This window comes from Betta splendens, chromosome 5, assembly GCF_900634795.4.
Source record: "Betta splendens chromosome 5, fBetSpl5.4, whole genome shotgun sequence".
Taxonomy (NCBI): Eukaryota; Metazoa; Chordata; class Actinopteri; order Anabantiformes; family Osphronemidae; genus Betta; species Betta splendens.
Window position 1 is genome coordinate 12,947,977 of NC_040885.2, and position 19,390 is coordinate 12,967,366.

A 19,390-nucleotide genomic window follows, 5' to 3' on the forward strand; every position below is an offset into this window, starting at 1 on the left:
ACCTAGCTTTCCCCCCAAACTGTGGGATAAAAATACTTTACAAAACGACACGGTAATGATAAAGTCACATTACTTTGTTATGACTATTAGCTAAATCGGAGCTGCTCACTGTCATCTCATGTCATAGAAGCTGTTGTCATTTGGTTAGTCTGAAATAGCGTTAAGCTAGCAGCTGGTCACTAAGTCCGCACAAAGTTTTTCTTAACTCTATCTGTGACATTATGGCTATTGCTCCGAACAACAAAATGGACACAGAAGTGCAAAAGACAGTTAACATCAGGAGTCGTGTCTTCACACAAAGGGAAGGAGTGAAGACTGAGGTATGAACTAACTATGGGTTATTTTCCACTCACCTGTTCTGATATTAAATCTCCTGTCTTGGATAAAATATGGTAACCGTGGTATCATCACAACTGTCTTAAGAATTTTGTTTTGCGTTCAATCCACTAGAATCAAAGAGCTTTAATTTACTATATGGTGACAACCAGACACACAAAGGCAGGAGTTCTTTTAATTTGAACATCTGGACCCACCAATATGTGGAGCAGTTACTCAAACTGATAGATTACTAATTTATATAAAACATCGACTTATCTTACATAGCTATATGATACTTCATGAATATTCTTTATTCTCTAAATACAATTTTCAAAAATGACCAGTTTGTGCTGCACTGGAATTTTTTTTTTCATAAAAGAAATCTATAATAATTGAATGATTTGGACTAAACGTCAACATCAAATACAATGTGCATCTAAGTGGCATAGGTTTTATTTGTAGTTCACAAAACAAGGCCACAATTTCTGTTGTGTGGCCTTTGTACCATGTAACAGCTTGAACGGCTCTAAAGTCTGCCACATACTGTGCTCATGCATTGTGTGTGCGATGGTATATCAGTGCAAAACGAATTAACTTCTGGTATCACTGCACCGTGTTTTTTTTGTTAACACAGTTTGTGGCCAAAAATATAACTAAAAGACAAGAAATACACACCTGTACTTTAAATGTGTCCACCATTTAAGTTAATCATTACATGTAGGGAACAAGATTCCAGCCAGTGTCTGGTCAGGTACCAGGTTTTTGCTACGCTGTCTGACTGCAGAGCTGGACACATTACAGGCTGCCACGGGAATCCCAAGGCTTTATATCCCATTTACAACCTTACAGGTAGGCAGTTGTACAAGTCTAGAGGAAGCACAGGGTTAAGAATGGGGTACTCGCTGTGATTGCGTCATATTCAATTACTATCAAAGTAGTAGTTCAAGTCAACATTTCTTAAGAAAACTATCATGCCTGTATGTCGAACAGGTAAAGCATTTTATGCAGATGTAATCCTTAAATCTTAAATCTTAATCTGCCATCATAGAGTTTTTTTTGGCTAGAGAAAAATGGGTTGGATTATCGGCCTATTATCTTTGCAAGGTACCCTGGTAATAAGTGAGGCTGTACATGGGTAACTGCTTTCGGCTTATCCCGTCAGGGACGACCACAGGGAATTATTCGCATGATTAATTTTGATAGAAATACTTTGTGAATATCTAGAATATTTGACAAATATCTCAAATGTTTGGTTAAAAAAAGTCCTCCAACTCCGACCTAAATTCTTTCACTCTCTTAGGCAATTTCTGCTTGGACCCACTGAACTGTCCATGGCACGTATTCTGTCCCTGTTCTGGCCTCAGCCTTTTCTGACCATCGTAAGTAGGAGGAAACCAGCACTGCGCAAAATGTCAATAGATTCACGTGCTCGTAAGGTGTTTGCTGCTGCTGTGGAGGCGGTGCAGCCAGATGCTGTGGTCCGGCAGAGCATAGAGCGCAAACAAGACTCAGTCATTATTAATGGCCATGAGTTTACACTCAACCACAACCTCTACTTTGTGGGGTTTGGAAAAGCTGTACTGGGCATGGCTGCAGAGGCAGAGAGGATTATGGGGGATCACTTAGTAAAAGGAATCATAAGCGTGCCACATGGGATTCAGCAGACACTACAACAGCATAGAAAAAGGTAAGCACAATCATTAAGGAATAAATAATAAAAATGTTATGCAAAATAGAATTCAACACAATAACATTTCTCACTTCTATCGCAGTCATCTTTTGTTAAAAGAAAACAGTCGCATCAAAGTCATTGAAGGAGCCAAACACAACTTACCTGATGTTGATGCTCAGAAGGCAGCTGAAGAGATCAAGCATTTAGCCAGTGAACTGACAGAAAAGGACTTACTATTTGTTCTGATTTCAGGTAACCCTTGCTGCCTGTCCCTTTTCATAAAGTCATAGCAAAGATTCTAAAACAAGGTGGTACAACCCTGTTTAGGTGGAGGTTCTGCACTGTTACCTGCACCCATCCCACCAATCTCATTGCAAGAAAAGCTGGATGTCACTCGCAGACTTGCATCTGCTGGAGCCACTATTCAAGAGCTAAACACTGTACGTCGGGCCCTTTCTGTCTTAAAGGGTGGAGGACTAGCACATCAAGCTCACCCTGCACAAGTAATAGATTCATTTCTCAGATCTGTCTTTTATGGTTAAATCAAAACCCCTAAGCACTGTGCTTATGTTTTTACAGGTGGTTGCTCTGATACTGTCAGATGTGATTGGGGACCCGTTGGATTTGATAGCCAGTGGCCCTACAGTTCAGAGTGACATATGGCCAGAAGAGGTTTTGTCAGTTCTTGAGCGGTATAAGCTTTTGGACTCTCTGCCAGCATCAGTAAAACATGTTCTTGGGAGACCCAGTCCTCGGTGGAAAGAGAATAAAGATGAAACTAATAAGTCAAAACATGTTTTTAATGCTGTAATTGGCTCCAACAGTGTTGCCCTCAAGTGTGCAGGTCGCCGTGCCCGAGAGCTAGGCTTCCGCCCCGTTGTTTTGTCACTAGGAGTACGTGGCGATGTAAAATCAGTCGCCAAACTTTATGGCCTCCTGGCCCGGTTTGCCTGTTCTCATGAAGAACCTCCTCCTGAGATTGCTGCCCAGATGCTGCAACTGGGGCCTGAAGTTGGTGTAGAGAGCTGGGACCTGTGCCGTACCATGCACGTCTTGAGTGAAGAGCGTAAAGAAGGATGGGGTGCCACATGTCTGCTAGCTGGAGGTGAGCCAACTGTGGAGTTGACAGGAAAGGGCCAAGGTGGTCGAAACCAGGAGCTGGCTCTGCGAGTGGGAGTGGAGTTGAGAGGCCTGGGACACCCACCCAATGGTCCAGTTTTCCTGAGTGGTGGTACTGATGGCCAAGATGGACCTACTGAAGCAGCGGGAGCCATAACTGATGGGGGGTTGTATGAGGAAGCACAAGCACAAGGACTGTACATCAGCAGCTTCCTTACCAACAATGATTCCTACACATTTTTTTCGCGCCTGTCTGCCGGCCAGCGTTTACTTGTACCAGGCTTAACTTGCACCAATGTGATGGATGTGCACATGCTACTTATTCCGTCAATCCCCACCTGACTTGGCAGCGGAGTAGCCTACCTGTTTTTCAACACTAAGAAGATGCTTTATATTGTTGTTTGTAGCATATTAGATTAGCATTGCACATTTAAAATTGTGAACTTCATCCTTTTATCAATGTACAACAAACAAATGCATTCTCAATAAAGCTTTGCTGATAAACCTTCAGGTATTTCAGGTTGCCTTACACATGCTGATAATATAGTTTAGTGTACACTACTTCACCGATCTTTTGGAGCAACCCAACTCGTTGCTAATGTTTCTTGTTCCTAACTTGGCACATTCACAGCAATTAACGGTCATCAGGTACCACTCCAGCTTTTGTGATTAGATATAAATCTGTCTACATAATTTTGATAATCCTTAATGCGCACACACACTGGTCTGAATCTAACAGGTGTTACTGTATGACAATAATTTTGAAAAATAAAAAGACAGGCCATTAGGTCAATGTAGGTGTTTATGCACAATAATGTCTTACTCAAGCTGACAGGCCAAAATAAATATCTTACATGTATGGTTGATATAGTGGATATGTGCGAATGAACGTGATGTATTAATAAAAAGGTAATGACAGATGTCCTCCAGGCAGTAGTCAATAGCTACATCAACCCAAGGTGCACTGAGGCTGATGCTTTTTCAGATGCACTCAAATGCATTCAGTGTTCGTGGGTCACAGTCCAGCTCTTACTTGGGTAAAATCCAAAGTCCAGCTATGTTGTCCTTGTTAGTCCCGATGAGTCTTACCAGTATCTCCTGCTTTGCTTTCCCTGCAACAAATAATAATGTATTATTACTATAGTAGCAGCAATGCGATTATAAACCATCTACCACACCAATATGTGGATCATCAATAATATGAGCGGCATATTATGAACTCCTTTTAGGTTTATAGCGCCAGACACTGCGCCGAATGTAAAATATATCCGTAGACACCTACCACCCACTCAGATGGGGAGCTGTGTCCGGTGTACCCCCGTTCTGTCCAGCTCCTATACGTAAACAGAACGAAAATGAAGCCAATGCAACTGGGACTAGTTTAGCGAGCGATGACGAAGAACACCCACCTTGTCGATAATACATGTCGTTTACTGTGTTTCCGTATATTTTCCATGCGAAATGAATGGCGATAAGACTAAAAATTAACCAGCTTAGTAAGATCTTGAATATGGAGACTCTCATGTCGTTAGCGAGCCAGTCGTCCACAAATTCAGAAAGAAACGACAAGCAGCTGTCAGCAATACGGGAAAGGAACTCAAAGTCCCACGGTTCCTCCATAGTCTAGCTATCCAACTAATATAAAAACAACGTGGTAAAATGCACGGGCGTTGAATAGTCAAAAAAAACCTACGTTGGCTAGGTAGCAGTTATCCAGGACACCATCAGTGCCGTTACGATGTTTGTGTTTACGACGAATACGGAGATGGCGTAGTTTACGTATGTACGGTGGCCCGCAAGGCGAAAATACAGTTCTCGTTTATGACAGCTAAACAGCATTTTTTACTAGTGAGGAGTTCAGCTGCTTCTTCAAAGCGAAACCAGTTTTAAGAAAACTACGTTGGCACCTGTGTGTCGTTCCGTTCCGTGTTATGGCTAGGGATCGATTTGAAAAATAGTACAATTAAACATTAGACTAAATCGTAATTTTGGCCTCCGGCACATACAGACATACATTTGACAGATAGTAAAGAAAATACTGAAAAGTGAACCTTCCTGTGGATAGAAATCCTTTGAATGTGTGTACAAGGAGGGTACGGGTTCCTGGAACTAAGGCTATTTACCTTGTAGCCAGGTTGACTTAATATCAAAATATATACTTGTATTAAAACGCTTTATCGTGAGGGGGATATACTGCCCACGCATATTAGCGATAGACTTTAATATTTCTGGGAAGATCCCTAAAAGCCAACAAATCATGTTTAGATTGAGCTTTCCCAGACAACGTTTACGTTAGTCGCACGTACTGCTGTCTGTAACGTAATCTAAGGGGCGGGACTACGTGACATTCGGAGCTGTCCCATTGGTCAGGAGCACTTGTCATCAGAGATTCCGGATGTCTGCTGTGGTAAGAGGAAAATTTGTTTTCTGCTTCTCATCCTTGACAGCTTGTTTGCGACCGTGTGGCTGCTTACATTTCATGATCTAAATTTGGTTTTCAAGCAAACGTTTCGACTGTGCGATAATCGTAAGTTTTTAATAGTAGGTACCGCTATATCAGTTCACCGGGGATGGTTTTTTGCTCACTGTTAAGCCAAGGCCATGGAATATATCTGAGTGTTGCTTGCTAGCAGGTTAGCCAACATGTACTGAGTTGTATCGAATTTCAGTCACACATTCATCATAATAGCAATTAAGCTTTTTCGACTGTGTATGAGTTAGCAGACTGGTAAGTCGTAAATGTGCCGGTCAAATAAGGTGTTTTAGTGTCTCGGTCAAAACAACTGTCCCTTGTTTGCAGCGTAACATTAGCCAGCGTGCTGTGAGTTGTATTAAGTCTAAATTCCACAGTCTATTTCGTTATCTTGGAGTTGTAATTATCCTCTGTAACCACTTTTCATCTGCTATCATGTGATCTGACCACTATTTGGGTATCAGTGCTGTAATTCACAGGATATTGTGATCCATTCGCTACAATGCTCATCTTTGACCTTTAAAACGCCCAAAATATAAACTATGTTTATGTGTAGTAGTTTAGTCACAGTGTTTACTTTTAACCTCCAGTGCATGGGATGGTATCATGGAGAGAGACAATCATCAAGGAGAAGCACAGGGAGTGCACATTTCTGAGCCACCATCAGAAAGCAGCCTACCTGGTAAATTAACTGTATAATCTTTTAATTCAATATTGAAAGTAATCTCATTTTTTCATTTACATAATTCAATTAAAATGTGCTTTTGTTTTTATAATAGCTGACACCTTGGTAACCTCTCTAAGCCTTCTGGGGAATCATATGTTCCCTGATGCAGGGGAGAAGCAAGAAGAAATAAATTCCACTGCTGACAAAGAGGAGCCTGCAGAGCTGCAGCAATCAGATGTTGCCCTGAAGGAGCATAGTGTGGCTGAGCCTCATTCTAACCAGCTGAAAAGGCTAGAGACTGAGGAGGCTGAAACCTCAGTGGATCTGAACAATGTGTCCACTCAGTCAACTGACAGAGAAAAGGAAGATACCGCTATGGACAATGACCAGAGTGACTCTGGGGAGTTTGTGGTTACAATGCTGGCAAAGGCTAAGCTGGAGGAGCAAGGCATCGGTGTGAAGGGAAGGTCATCTCCATTGTTGGAGGCAGGCACCCAGGAATCTCCTGCATTTATGTCTCACAGAGATGAGGATGTGACGGCTGAAAGTTGGCGACAGCACAGAAAACACGTTTTTGTGCTAAGCGAAGCAGGCAAACCCATCTATTCCCGATACGGCAGTGAAGAGGCTCTTTCATCCACAATGGGAGTCATGATGGCACTGGTGTCCTTTGTCCAGAGTGGAGACAATATCATCCGCTCAGTCTATTCAGGTGAGTCCGCTGTCTGACAGTATTGTATGTGTGTGTTTATGTTTGCAATACAGCTTCTGTAATAGTTTTACTGAATATGCAATTTACAAGCATGCATCCTCTGGGCCTTTCCACATGCTTGTGGCTGGGAAGTGACCAGTATTTTATATGTGACCCCAGTGGATCTGACGCCCTGTTATTAATAAAACATTTTGCTGTTTCTTAACAATTAACATTTTTTTGCATGTGTTGTTTTTTTATTTCTTCTACTAGAGGAGCACACTGTTGTGTTCTTACAGAAGGGGCCCCTGGTGCTGGTGTGTGTCTCCAGTAGCCGCCAGTCTGAGGAGCAGCTGCGTGGGGAGCTCCTATATGTGTACTATCAGATCGTCAGCATGCTCACCCAGGCCAGCATATCTCGTATTTTTGAACACAAGAAGAACTATGATCTTCGGAGGCTCCTGGCAGGCTCAGAGAAAATCTTGGATGGACTTCTTAACCTGGTGGATTCAGATCCCAGCTTCCTCCTTGCAGCTGTGCACTGCTTACCCCTAGCATGCTCTCTCAGGGACTCTCTCAGCCAGATCCTGCAGAAAGCTATTACACCCAATCTGGTTTTCTCCATCCTCATTGCAAAGAACCAGCTGCTCACCATTGTCCAAGAAAAGACTGTTATTGAGGACACAAGGCTGGAGCCCGCTGATGTCCACCTCTTGCTCAACCTCATTGGAGCCTCTTCTGCTTTTCAAGCAGGGGAGATCTGGACACCCATCTGTCTCCCCCTCTTTAATCCTGACTGTTATTTTTATGCATACATTTCCTACCTGGATCCTCCAGAATGCACTGTTTGCTTGCTGCTGCTCTCGACAGACAAGGAGGCTTTTTATGCTGTAGCTGAATGCAAGAGGAAGATAGAGGAGGCCATGGCGGCTCAGAACTCCCTGAGCCTCATTGCCAAAGCACAGTCATACAGTGTGAGTCAAGTGGGCGTCTCAGACCTCAGACACTTCATGTATAAACCCTTTGATGTGCCAGACAACTACCGCCAACTCACTCAGTTCACCAGGTATGTGTTTGTGAATGTGTGTCATTGTCCATGCAATCATAGGCAGGGCGAACAAATATTTACTGGTGCTGTTATTGAAAGAAAATCAGTGATTTATGTGTATAATATTTAAATATTTGAATTGCACTACAAATAGACTGGTATTTAAATTGCACACTGCTTCTGCTTTGGACATAAAGCCCATAGTTTTCACACTGTATACAAACACTGCAGAAAAGATGACCGTGTGGTTCTGTTTACAAACACTTGTAAAAGAACTTCTGTTGAGTTTGGCTGTAATCTATACTGTTATCTGTCGGTGCATCTAGCCCAGAGATGGAAGCGCCGTACACCAGTGAAGAGGAGAAAATGAGACTGCTGGACCTTTATCGTTTTATGCACAGCCGCATTCACAGCACCTCACGACCTCTGAAGCTTATCTACCATGTTGCAGAGAGAGAAACTCTACTAGCCTGGGTATGAATGCGTGTTTAGTGATACATACTTTGTGTTTTGTCCACATCAGTGTGTGTGTGTGTCTGTGTCTGTGTCTGTGTCTGTGTCTGTGTCTGGTTCTGTGTCTGTGTGTGTATCCTTGACACGGGTATGTCTAAATCAGGGATGTCCAGTCTTTGTCCAAGAGAGGCCACAGTCCTGCCTGTCCTACTTACTGCCGATTACCTGGATTATGTGTGTTCAGCAAATCAGGAGTGGTTGCAAAAGAAGCAGGACAGGTCTTCTCGAGGACAAGGACTGGACCACTGTGCTCTAAACAGACCCTAAACTTGAAATGTAGTATGACACTGATGTGGTTTATATTAGGTCTGACTGTGGTTTCCTTTTTTCCTCCCTGTAGGTCACTAGTAAATTTGAACTGTACACCTGCTTTAGTCCTCTGGTGACAAAGGCCTGTGCTATAACTGCTATTACCAAGCTTCTCAGGTGGATTAAGAAGGAGGAGGACCGTCTCTTCATCAGATACCCCCCGAAATATTCAACCACCCCAAATCCCAGCAAGAGCTCCCGAGGTGGCAAATCTGACCAGCAAGACACCACAGATAACGGCTACTTATCGCTTCTATAGAGCCTGCTTACTACTGCAGTAGTGGCTCTGGCTCTTACAAAATTTTTGTTACACTGGTTCCAGGGGTTTTTTGAACTCTCTTTTGACACATGTTGGACTTGACAGACACTGGGTACCTGCATTATACACTACATTTTACTATTTAATAAGCAATTAGCTCTTTGAAACTAGTCTTATATCTTTTCCCTAACAAGAAAGCATGTAATTTCATCACAGCTTTCAATATGAAACAGCCAGGACAAAACTGCATTAGAACATTTTAAATTAAACTGAGGTAGAAAATACTAGCAATGATATTTATATGTTTTTATATTGTTTTATTAGTGCAGCAAGCGAGACATTCTCACAGACAGTGAATGTAACAGATGAATCTTCATTCGAATTCTATAACAAGTCATTTTCTGTTTTTCTCTAAGATTAGAAAAATGTATTTAAACTTACTTTCTCAGTCTCGCCATTAATTTTTAGGGTTTTTTTATTTCACAAAAAAGAAGTTAAGCAGAATTTACAGGAGATAAAAGTATCTACAAAAACTGGAATAACTGGAGCTACCAGAACAGGGATAGGCCTTGGGCGTGAGCGAACAAATTCTTCTATGAATTGATTGCAAATCTTTGTTACCTTAAAACTTGATGGTGTTTTGACATCTCACTGTTTCAGTTCACCAATGACATTCGCGCATAGTACATGTTCTATTTTGTAAAGAAATCCAAGCCTGTGACACCAGATCACTTTATCTGGTGTCACAGTTACAACAGTCAGGTCATGTCTAAACAGAAAACATGCCACATCGGGCAGCGTTTTCCTTCAGATACGTCTGGTACAATCAGTACCAATCAGTTGATGCCTGTTGTAGTGAGTTCAGGTGACTTTTTGGATTATAGCTTTGTTAAGATGGTCTTTAAACTGTAGCCTCATCCTCGTGTCCTCTGAGGAACCTCTTGTTATTTTGCAGTATGTCTTAAAGAGTATGTCTATCGTGTTATGTAATAAATCCCAGGTTGTACAAATCCACAGTTGTCCTAATTAATATGTAAGGAAAGAACTTCATTACTTAAAACCTGTGACTTTCTTGGTAAAAACTATGAATTTGTACCAAATTCACAACAACAAATTCACAGTTTGCATGTTGCTGGTCAATATAAAAATATGGGCAAACTTAATTATTTCTATATTCTTCTTATTGTATTGCTAAACTAAGATGGTTTGACCAAACAAGTGCACAGACCTACAAAACAAAAAAACACAAAGCTGCCGAGTTGTTTCAAACAGCATTTATTCTGTGAGAAAATATCGTCTCAGGCAGATCAGATCTTGTAGTACACTCCAAATGACAAGATCAAAAACCTCCTGTGCCAACAAGGGAAAAACACGTTTCATATAGGCCAGTGCTGCACTGTGGCCTACAGGGTTCAGGCCTTGTGCCACCTCACTTCTACATAATATGTTCTGACATGTTGGTGAATACCATCACTATTACAAAGAGCTACTTAGCATCATACATAAATCTTTTCAATAGTTTACTTTTTAAATACCACTCTTAACTTTCACAAATTATAAATTAAAATCTAAATTTGATTTCTGCATTCCTTAAATTACCTCATGTAAGCGAATATAAACATCCATTTACATATTTACAAAACTATACACATGCACCTTTACTACACTGAGCTTGTATACATATATATGTATATACTGTACACTCATACATACACACACCCACACACATACACGGTTTTGCCTCAAATATGGCTCCAGGAGACACCAATCCTACAACAGGCCAATTGTGCTTTTCAAGTCATTTCAGCCAGATTTGCAAACAATTGCAACTTCTTCAGTGAGTGATCGCAGTAGACTATGTCAAAATAAACACAAAAAAAATCTGCTTCACCTCGGTAGTGGCTTCACATCTTAACTAACCAAGTAGCTGCAACATTCTAGATTCATGATACAGTTTCACAATATGGAAAAATAAGTAAAAAAAAACACCAACAAGTCATTGGTAGACCAAATCCATGTAAATTGTAGCGCTGACAGCCATTTGACCAAAGTTCATTTCTAGGTCCATTGTGTCTATTGTGTTGTAATTACTAAATAAGTGTCAAAAGATCTGGTAAATAAAAGGCTAGATTTCAGACTCAAAAACTAAAACTAAATCACAGTAGACCAGGTAAGGCCTAGAGAAAATTGTCAAATTTGATCAAATTTTAAAAAAGGTGTCAAAGGCGGTCAAAGCCAAACTTACTTAAGAGTCCAGAAATGACGTAAACATTAGGTGAGACGTTCACACTTTATGAAACACAGTGACATTTCAATGGCAGATACAATCTAAATGTGTTTTGAATCAAAAAATCCCTTTCACAAGTAAATATTTACACTTCTCTTAAGTCAGCCTAAAAAAAACTTTATATGGACACACATCAACAGTGGTTGTTTAAAACCTTTTAAAAAAATGACAAGAATAAATTACTATATGCTTTCAGCACTTTGCTTAATTTTAAAAATGAAAAAAGGACGTTTATGCAAAAAAACCTTACCGCAACAGCTGGGAATGTAATTCTTGGTTTTACTTTCCCACCTTTTTAAGAGCTTTGCTGAAGAACACCGTAAATTAAAGTGGCAAATATGTTCATACTAAAATCTATATAAAATTGGAGGGAGTGAAGTTAAGATTTCCTCTTACATGGTTTAAGTGAACCATGGCCCGGTCATATGCAGTGTGGACAGATTTGCGAACGCTGGGTTTCTTGCCTTCCATTAAGCGCAGCTTGTCGACGGTATCATCCATTCCAAGAGGCAGTAGTTTATTACGAGGGAGCCATTGCCTGAAAGTAAAAGTGACAAAGCTGACTTAACAGGACTATAAGTCAGAATGAGATTCATCCTGTCTGTTTGAATCTTACCAAGTTCTTTTTGTGTCAAAAAAAAGCACTAAGAAGAGTTTTTCTCCTTCCTCAGTTTGTCTCCACTCGCCTAGTTTGAGCACCTCCACAGGGGGAACTGGAATGGGGATGCCATTGTGAAGAAGGCCTTCCTGGGGCATGTCTGGATCAACAATCTGTAACAACAGATTGTGGCTTTAGTAGAGCTTTTAAGCATTACCTGTATATGCGCCTGTTGCATTGTAAACTGAAAACCATCATCTCACCATTGCTGGATATGATGGATATCCTCTGCATTTGGCCCAAACAAGGTCCAGTGGTGTGAGCACGCTTTCTGTATCTAAAGACAGAAGTGTAGACTTTCCTGTGAACAGGATATTCCATATTAATTTGTATTTGTGACAGCTCTTGAGCTCAAACTCAGAACTGAATAGATTTTGGTGTTAATGTGCATAGTCTCCTGCATGCAATAAGCAACAGGGGCATTTACTTTTAATGATGCATACCTGACCCGGAGACATCTCCATTCTCACTGCTGGGGACTTTGACCAGTGCGGGTTTCCCACGGCTACGTTTGGGTGGGGAGACGCTGCAGCTGTAAACAAGAATTAACCAACCAACCACTTAAACAACCAAAAGCGTAGATGAGTTTTTTTAGGCATGTGTTTATGGCATAAAGAAGCTCTGAAAGGAGTACAGCATTTATGTAACAATACTGGCAGTACTTCAGTCACAACCTGAAGTAACATTTCAATACTTACTTATTCAGCTTTTGGTCATCATCCTCCTCAGGAGAGATGAGCTTCCCATTTGTCAAACCTAATAAAAATCACATTGTGACTGATTTGAACTTTTTGAACCTTAATGATGTCTGTTGTATTTATTCCAAACCTGCTTCTCTGGGTGGTGGAAGCTGCTTGTCTGCTTCACTTTCTAAGCTGAGGCCTCTGGACCTCAGGTGGTGTGAGGAAGGAGAAGGAGGTGTTGGTGAGGCATTTGGAGTGGGAGGTAAGATGATGTTTGTTACACTGGGCGAATTCAGGTCGGTAGAGTTGCTGTCCAAGCCATTGGTTTTATCCTCAGTCATTTTTCCATTCTGTTGTGGTGAAGATTTGTTTTTTGCCATACGTGCCCCATTTTTGGCTTTCTTAAACAGTACAGACGTACGCCGACCAACTCCAACCAAAGGCAGATTCGGAGGAGTACCCAGTGGTGTAACTTCATGAACAGCCTCTGGTTGAGAAGACGGCGTCTCACCCACTTCAGCCTCCTCTTCTCCTTGGTTTTTGCTCCCACTGCGGGACGACCGCTGACGCTTGTATGAGCGCCCGGGTGACCTTCGTCCTCCAGTTATGATGCCCAGTACAGGGGGCTCGAGAGGAGCATCTCCTGGCAGCGGTGAGGATACTGGGCAAGTAAGTTCTAGTATAGGTGGGGAGTCGTCTGCATGGAGTAAATCCATTAAAGAATTATAAATACCTCTTAAACTCTGTCAACTAGCAAAGTTATGTTAAAGAAAATTAGTAACAAAAAATGCAAATTTGTTTTTTTTTTTTACCTGTCCCAGTGTTGGACCCTGTCAAACATCCATTATCCACAACACTTGTCTTGTCAGTTTTCTTTTCCTCCTCTTCCTCTTCCTCCTTGTCTTTTCTTTCATCTTCGTTACCATTCACAGAAAGACTGTTTTGCTGCTGCTGGTTCATCTTCTGTCTCAGAGTGTTAATCTCACGGCGCAGCAGTCTTATGCGTTTGGTTCGGCCACCACTGGTACGCATGGATGTAACCATGTCTAGTTTATCCAGTAAAGCCTTAAGTTGCTCATCTGTGTTTAGGTGCAGTCTGTTCTCTGGATCCAGCAGAGAGTCGACTGTAAAGGGGAAAAAGTCAATGAATGAGGCATGTAAACTTATTAACAAATAGATCAGATCAAAGATCCTAATCTTAACTCACCATCATCCCATGAACAGTGGTAAAATCCATGTTTGTTGGGAGCCTCTGAGAGATGCATGCCAGTATTGGGGTCCAGGCCAATGCTCTGAGATTGCCTATGAGCATGACGGAGAATGGCTCCTCCCACCTCCTGCAACTGTAGAGCTGCCTTGTGAAACATGGTGTCCTTAGAGTTGTACTTGAGACAGTTGGAGATCATGAGGTCAAAGTCCTTCTCCAAGTCAACAACGGAGCAATAGGCATGTCCCTCCAGTTTGGTTCGCATGGTGGAGAAGTCCATGGGTTGTGAAACGAACTCCAGGTAATCAGGGACCTTGTTGATTCGTTACAATCACAATATAAGCTGATAATCATATAGAAAAAAATATCTGCTGATAGAAGAATGCGTACTTGATATAAGAGCTTTCAGACTCTACCGACCTCTGACAGATTAACGGGCTGGGTGAAGATTTTAGAAGTGTCTTTCTCTTGTAGTTGCTCCAAGGTGGAACGCAAGAGCACCAATGCAGGGGTCAACTTCAACTCGAGCGCTGCCTGCTGAATTTTCATCTGCAGAGAGATGACGTAAGCGTGTGGGAGAGGAGAAAACTACAAGGTCGTTCTACAGGGTTTAAATTAACATGTATGTTATTTAAGAGATAAAAAGATGTCTCTAACAACAGTTTATTTCCTGATTTGCTCAATTAGTCAGACACTCATTGATTACTACAGAAATCATATAGAAATAAAATGGATTTGGTTAAATGACTGATTTACACACTTGTGGTTTGTGTAACGCATCCTCTGAACACACCTGTTCTCTCTTTAGTCGCTCTCTCTTGCGGATGAGCTCTACCAAAAGTCTGGCTCTTTCCAGGTCCTGCCTCAGTTTTTGCCAGTACCGAAGCTCCTCTCTCGCAGCACACAGCTTCTCATCAGGCTCCTTCTGAACATGAAATGACAAACACAAAGTGGTCAGGTGTGTGAGCAGCCAGTCACCCACTTTTTCAGGCCCCATACTTTCGAAACATATCAAACAAGCTGCGGATCCTCTTGATCTGTTTTTACTGTGGACTAATTTATTTTACCTGCCCCCTTGCATTAGACATGATAATTGTCCATGAACTTTTACAAGCTGTCACTCTCTGAAGTGAGATATCTACAGCAATAATGACAGAACTGTGAAGATTGTGTGGAAACTTGCCATCTGCCTGAATCAGCCATGACAAAGTGTGATGTCTGGGCTTATGCTGGATTTCTGTGTGTGAGTATACAAACAGGGTGTGAATGCAACGGCGGACTCACTTCTGAACGTTGGTTCTTTGAGGGTCTGTACAGTTTAATGTTAAGTTCATACTTAATCACATACCTAGGTAAAATTAATCTAGAAGTTGTAAATGAACTTAGCCTTGCGAGAGGTGGAGTCTCGCAATCAAACCTACTTTACATTCAATTTAGACCTGACTGCATGTCATTAACCTGTGGTAAAACACCCACACTGACACGGGGAGAACATGCTGAAACGCACACTACCATCTGGATAAAAGTCAGGTCAGACTCATGCAAGAATGTCAGGGTATAACGCCCATTTAAAAGATGCACAGACGCATGGCAGGAAAGGCAAAATTACATATAATCAGCTAGTGTCCACACTGTTTTCACCTGCTCTGCAGTCCTGTGGGCTTGAAGATGGGAATGAAGCCGGCGTATTAAAGGCATCCCATTTCTTGACTGCCGTTTCAGTAACCAGTAGTTATGAAGCCTCTGCATGAATTGATTCTTCCTCTGGACTTCAACTCCTGTGCAGATCTTGTTCAGCCTGTGGATTTTTTAAGTTATACAGTTATACATTGCAACCTGTGTAAGTAATAATGATGCATAATAATGCCACTAACTTTGAACAGTTTGACTCAAAGAAAATCAAATTAGAAAAAAAAAAATAGAAAAAAAATCTAATTGAATCTAAATGTTTCTGAATATCTGAATATTATTAATGAAATACTGGAGTAAAATAAACCTACTTGCTGGTTTATGTAAATTAGGGAATATGCAAATTTCTCACCTGTGAGATGGGATCTGAGGCACAAGCAGCACAGGCACATTTGAGCGACGCGTCGATCCACCTGATCCTTTTGTATTCTTCTTTTTCTGACCCTTGGAGGTCTTCTTGTTTGGCGGTGAGGGGGAGGATTGCGTATATGACCTTTGACCTCGGCTCCCTCTGCCTCCCACCATTCTTCCTTCAACTGACTCGTCTCCCGATCCATCACGGCGAGATCCTACAGGAGAGTGATGCTCACAGAAGGCCGTCTTCTTCACAGAGAAAGTGGTACCATTGACACCAGTTTCCCGGACTGGGTCTATCTTCATAAACAGGCCAGCCTTCTGAGCACAAGTGACATGAAAGGCCCTGTAACAGTTGGCTTTGTGGCACTGGATGGACGCCCCCCTGCCCTTCTGCTTGCACAGGTAACATGTGAGTTTCCATCGAGCTGGAGGGATGTTTTTGACCCCCTCAACAGGCTCTAAAAACACGGTGTTGGCAAAGCATACCTCTGGGATCCATATGGCACAGACAACGTGGGCCCAGCGTCCATCACTTGTCTGTTTGAAGGCACCTCCTCGGTTGGGACAGAGCACACAGTCTACAGGACGGGAAGGGGACTGCAGGCAGCAGCGGCACAGCCACTGGCCCTCGGGTACGTAGGGCACGCCATAACACTCCTGGTGGACAGCTAGGTTGCAGATGTCACAAAACAGGATGACATTACTGTTTAGACATTCATCATCCAAACAGACACAGCAAAAGGCATCCTCATCGACGGCACTCTGAGACAGAGCCTGGCTACGGGATTCTAGGATGGACTCCCTCTCTAGACGGTCTATGAGCAACTCAAAGGTGTCCGGAGCCACCGAGGCGTGACCGTCAGACACCCTCTTTTGATTGACCATCTCCAGCCAGGCCAGGTCCTCCTCATCCATGTCATACTCTGCCACGCTGTCCTGTTCCTCCCCTGACATTTCTATGTAGCGATAGTAGGCTGTTGGGAGAGGGGGTGCCTCTGAAGGGCAAACTGAATTCAACGTGCGAAAAGTAGGCTCCGGCAGAGATGCTTCGAAGGGCAGGTGCTGGAAAGAATTGGTAGCTCCTGTGTGCTGGTGGGAACCAGTTCGCTGGTTTTGGTGCGAGGCATTTTTAACACTCCTCCTGTTTTTACTTCCAGGGGGTTTCCTCCAAGATCTGGTTTTACTTTGTGTTTGCTCACTGTTTTCTTTATTGCTATTGCACTCAGCAATGTCCTGGGCCATCATCTCGTCCTCAGTTATAACTGGCAGTGGATCTGTGATGTTAATCCGATGCAGCCTTCCATCTAGGTCCACTTCTACTATTTTCTGTGCCTGAGCGTAGGTCAAGGTCTCCCTGGATGGAGAGAGCTGCAGTCTGTAGGGCGAGGGGGGCCGCAACTGGCCAGATGTGCCCCTGCCCCTTCCTCTCCCTCGCCCTCGACCCCTACCCATGTTGAGTCTGTTAGCAACTGTTTCACATTCCCTCCTCCACACCTTCCGCATGTGAGTTTACACCCACTCCCTAACAGATGAAAAGAAGACAATTTAATAGAGATTTGTTTTCTTTGGATTTACTAGTTAATACTTGGTATCATTATCAAAATATAGTACAGTAACAGAAAACAAGCAAGAAATATAAAAAAAAAAAAAAAGTCAGACAGAAACCAGATGGTAATCTTGGTAAAAAGCATCATAAACTGTAAAACACAACAAGGAAGGTAAGGCTTTCATAGCTTAATACCTTCTCTGTTGTGTTTTACAGTAGCTTGATAACCTATGACTTCATGTTGCACTAAAACATTCGATGTAACTTTTAGATTTGTAAAATTTAAAATTACTACACTCAATTTTATAAAAAAAAAACTATTGTGTATTTACCAGTTTATTAACACCACTCATGTGATAAATAAACATGGAGTAGAAGATGTATTTTTGAAATAATATTATGATATAATATTACTCTTCAGCATTGATAGTGCTAATGTGCTCTTATAATAATTTTAATTTAATAGTTTAAAAAACCACCAATTGACTTGCGAGTATATGTTAAATGTGTGTGTGATGTTCATCTGACCCAGATACAGTGGGACTGTGCCAGTGTGTTTGTGTCTATTAGTTTGGATTATCCACCTTAAATTGCACTATTAAATTGCACTAATTTTATCTCCCTGGTGATCAATTGCTACTGAGGTGAGAAAAACGTCTTGTCACCAACAGCTGATTAAACGCTGCCATTCTGTTATTATTTATGCCTGTAATATTCTACCCTATTCTACCATAAATATTGTATATTTCTAGGCGTGTCGAAACTTGTTTTTTTTCTGGACACAAAAGGGTCAACTCTGGTGCTGCTGAAATAAAAAACACTGCATGTCACCTCAGTTCTTGCTGCACAAACCGTACAGCTCGCATGCATGCAGGTCAGCTGTTCCCCCATTGGTCCAATGGAGAGTCAGTAACGCCGCCACATTTCTCCCTGGCCAATCAAATGACAGTATGCTCTATTTTTTTTTTCCTTGTTGCTGTGCGTAGTTTGGTTGAGGGGTGCTAAATACCAACCCGAGTCTCTAACATCTGTCAGCCATTTTAGGCGCACAACAGCAGCGACAACGTTTGTATTGCAAGTTGATTAGGAGCCCAATTACATATGCCAAACGCAAGCAGAAAGCAGATGCACTGTATGCACCGTGCCTCAACGCATACACGGCTTGCACATATATATTATCTCACGATACCGCAAATGTGCAGCGTTACGGGTAACGTTATTGCTTTGTATTCTAGACCCCTGCAACAAGATTGTCTATTGCTGATGAGATAACGTTATTCGGTCGGACAGGACAAACTGAAATAGTCTCACAAACCTAACGCTTTTCTATGCAACACAGACAATACTGAAAAAAAAGTGGTTTACCCTTTAAATCCGGCCTCTGCAGTGCGAGTGGCAAACAGAATAACTGCACCTGGCTAAATGTCAGCTAGTGACAGACTACAACCGAGGCGGACATGCTAGCTGTTAGCTTAGATAGCCGGTAATTTCAGGAGCGACAGCGTCATCTTCAGCACTTCATTTCTCCTCCCTGACTCCGGTCAAACACACAAACTCGACCCGGTCTCATTGTCACGGTCCCGACCTTTCAAACGATGGCAGTTATCAATTAGTAGGCAGCAGAATATCGAAGATATCAAATTAATGTACCTTGGAAGAGGCTAAATATTCAGTCAAGATGGCTTGAAAAATACGCCCCTTTGGAAAAAACGCCTCAGCCAATCCGAGGTCTTCGCTGTGCCTCGCACGCAACGCGCATCGATTTCTGATTGGTCAAAGCAATACCGCGAACTCATCTCAGTCTATCAGGAGATGATCTCAGACAGAAGCGATGAGAAAAGCAAACATACATATATTGCGCGCCTTATCGCCCCATCTTCCATTCGGGCATCAT

General features: G+C 42.1%; 4 protein-coding genes across 12 annotated transcripts; 2 read left to right on the forward strand and 2 right to left on the reverse strand.

The window, feature by feature from the left end:
* The first annotated feature begins 1 nt into the window (after nt 1).
* Nucleotides 2-3,617, forward strand: glyctk (glycerate kinase). 3 transcript variants are annotated; one of them, XM_055509071.1, is made up of 6 exons: nt 2-320; nt 1,040-1,167; nt 1,619-2,005; nt 2,091-2,242; nt 2,318-2,493; nt 2,570-3,617. In XM_055509071.1, the coding sequence occupies exons 3-6, from the start codon at nt 1,650-1,652 to the stop codon at nt 3,449-3,451; spliced, it is 1,566 nt and encodes a 521-aa protein (XP_055365046.1). In that variant the 5' UTR covers nt 2-320; nt 1,040-1,167; nt 1,619-1,649; the 3' UTR covers nt 3,452-3,617. The 3 variants fall into 3 exon arrangements, with proteins under 3 accessions (XP_055365046.1, XP_029008110.1, XP_040926758.1); XM_029152277.3 differs by lacking the exon at nt 1,040-1,167 and having other exon boundaries at nt 3-320; XM_041070824.2 differs by lacking the exon at nt 2-320 and having other exon boundaries at nt 331-1,167.
* tcta (T cell leukemia translocation altered) lies at nt 2,773-5,138 on the reverse strand. 2 transcript variants are annotated; one of them, XM_029152284.3, is made up of 4 exons: nt 4,519-5,138; nt 4,392-4,443; nt 4,143-4,221; nt 2,773-3,266 (listed from the first exon to the last, which is right to left on the reverse strand). In XM_029152284.3, exons 1-3 carry the CDS (start codon nt 4,727-4,729, stop codon nt 4,179-4,181), a joined length of 306 nt encoding a protein of 101 aa, XP_029008117.1. In that variant the 5' UTR covers nt 4,730-5,138; the 3' UTR covers nt 2,773-3,266; nt 4,143-4,178. The 2 variants fall into 2 exon arrangements, with proteins under 2 accessions (XP_029008117.1, XP_055365049.1); XM_055509074.1 differs by lacking the exon at nt 2,773-3,266 and having other exon boundaries at nt 3,894-4,221; nt 4,519-5,104.
* Nucleotides 5,139-5,493: 355 nt separating this feature from the next.
* mon1bb (MON1 secretory trafficking family member Bb) lies at nt 5,494-10,083 on the forward strand. Of its 3 annotated transcripts, none has more exons than XM_029152274.3 (6): nt 5,494-5,516; nt 6,173-6,264; nt 6,362-6,961; nt 7,214-8,006; nt 8,315-8,462; nt 8,842-10,083. In XM_029152274.3, exons 2-6 carry the CDS (start codon nt 6,189-6,191, stop codon nt 9,067-9,069), a joined length of 1,845 nt encoding a protein of 614 aa, XP_029008107.1. In that variant the 5' UTR covers nt 5,494-5,516; nt 6,173-6,188; the 3' UTR covers nt 9,070-10,083. The 3 variants fall into 3 exon arrangements, with proteins under 3 accessions (XP_029008107.1, XP_029008104.1, XP_029008105.1); XM_029152271.3 differs by having other exon boundaries at nt 5,510-5,650; XM_029152272.3 differs by lacking the exon at nt 5,494-5,516 and adding an exon at nt 5,523-5,636.
* Nucleotides 10,084-10,328: 245 nt separating this feature from the next.
* brpf3a (bromodomain and PHD finger containing, 3a) lies at nt 10,329-19,193 on the reverse strand. 4 transcript variants are annotated; one of them, XM_029152268.2, is made up of 13 exons: nt 19,147-19,193; nt 15,946-17,472; nt 15,546-15,702; nt 14,698-14,829; nt 14,325-14,453; nt 13,905-14,217; nt 13,510-13,821; nt 12,843-13,394; nt 12,713-12,770; nt 12,458-12,546; nt 12,218-12,315; nt 11,973-12,127; nt 10,329-11,894 (listed from the first exon to the last, which is right to left on the reverse strand). In XM_029152268.2, exons 2-13 carry the CDS (start codon nt 17,451-17,453, stop codon nt 11,711-11,713), a joined length of 3,687 nt encoding a protein of 1,228 aa, XP_029008101.1. In that variant the 5' UTR covers nt 17,454-17,472; nt 19,147-19,193; the 3' UTR covers nt 10,329-11,710. The 4 variants fall into 4 exon arrangements, with proteins under 4 accessions (XP_029008101.1, XP_029008102.1, XP_029008103.1 ...); XM_029152269.3 differs by having other exon boundaries at nt 14,698-14,826; nt 18,862-19,183; XM_029152270.3 differs by having other exon boundaries at nt 12,218-12,291; nt 18,862-19,183.
* Nucleotides 19,194-19,390: the final 197 nt, after the last annotated feature.

Excerpts from the sequence above, each read along its gene's own strand:
- glyctk (XM_055509071.1), top strand. The coding sequence starts at position 1,650 with ATGGCACGTATTCTGTCCCTGTTCTGGCCTCAGCCTTTTCTGACCATC. Across the intron at positions 2,006-2,090 it reads CTACAACAGCATAGAAAAAG|TCATCTTTTGTTAAAAGAAA; the intron begins GTAAGCACAATC and ends CTTCTATCGCAG. Across the intron at positions 2,494-2,569 it reads ATCAAGCTCACCCTGCACAA|GTGGTTGCTCTGATACTGTC; the intron begins GTAATAGATTCA and ends ATGTTTTTACAG.
- tcta (XM_029152284.3), bottom strand. The coding sequence starts at position 4,729 with ATGGAGGAACCGTGGGACTTTGAGTTCCTTTCCCGTATTGCTGACAGC. Across the intron at positions 4,444-4,518 it reads CGACATGTATTATCGACAAG|GAGCTGGACAGAACGGGGGT; the intron begins GTGGGTGTTCTT and ends GTTTACGTATAG. Across the intron at positions 4,222-4,391 it reads GCTCCCCATCTGAGTGGGTG|GGAAAGCAAAGCAGGAGATA; the intron begins GTAGGTGTCTAC and ends TATTTGTTGCAG.
- mon1bb (XM_029152274.3), top strand. The coding sequence starts at position 6,189 with ATGGAGAGAGACAATCATCAAGGAGAAGCACAGGGAGTGCACATTTCT. Across the intron at positions 8,007-8,314 it reads CAACTCACTCAGTTCACCAG|CCCAGAGATGGAAGCGCCGT; the intron begins GTATGTGTTTGT and ends CGGTGCATCTAG. Across the intron at positions 8,463-8,841 it reads GAGAAACTCTACTAGCCTGG|GTCACTAGTAAATTTGAACT; the intron begins GTATGAATGCGT and ends TCCTCCCTGTAG.
- brpf3a (XM_029152268.2), bottom strand. The coding sequence starts at position 17,453 with ATGCGGAAGGTGTGGAGGAGGGAATGTGAAACAGTTGCTAACAGACTC. Across the intron at positions 14,454-14,697 it reads AGCGACTAAAGAGAGAACAG|ATGAAAATTCAGCAGGCAGC; the intron begins GTGTGTTCAGAG and ends ATCTCTCTGCAG. Across the intron at positions 13,822-13,904 it reads CCACTGTTCATGGGATGATG|TCGACTCTCTGCTGGATCCA; the intron begins GTGAGTTAAGAT and ends TCCCCTTTACAG.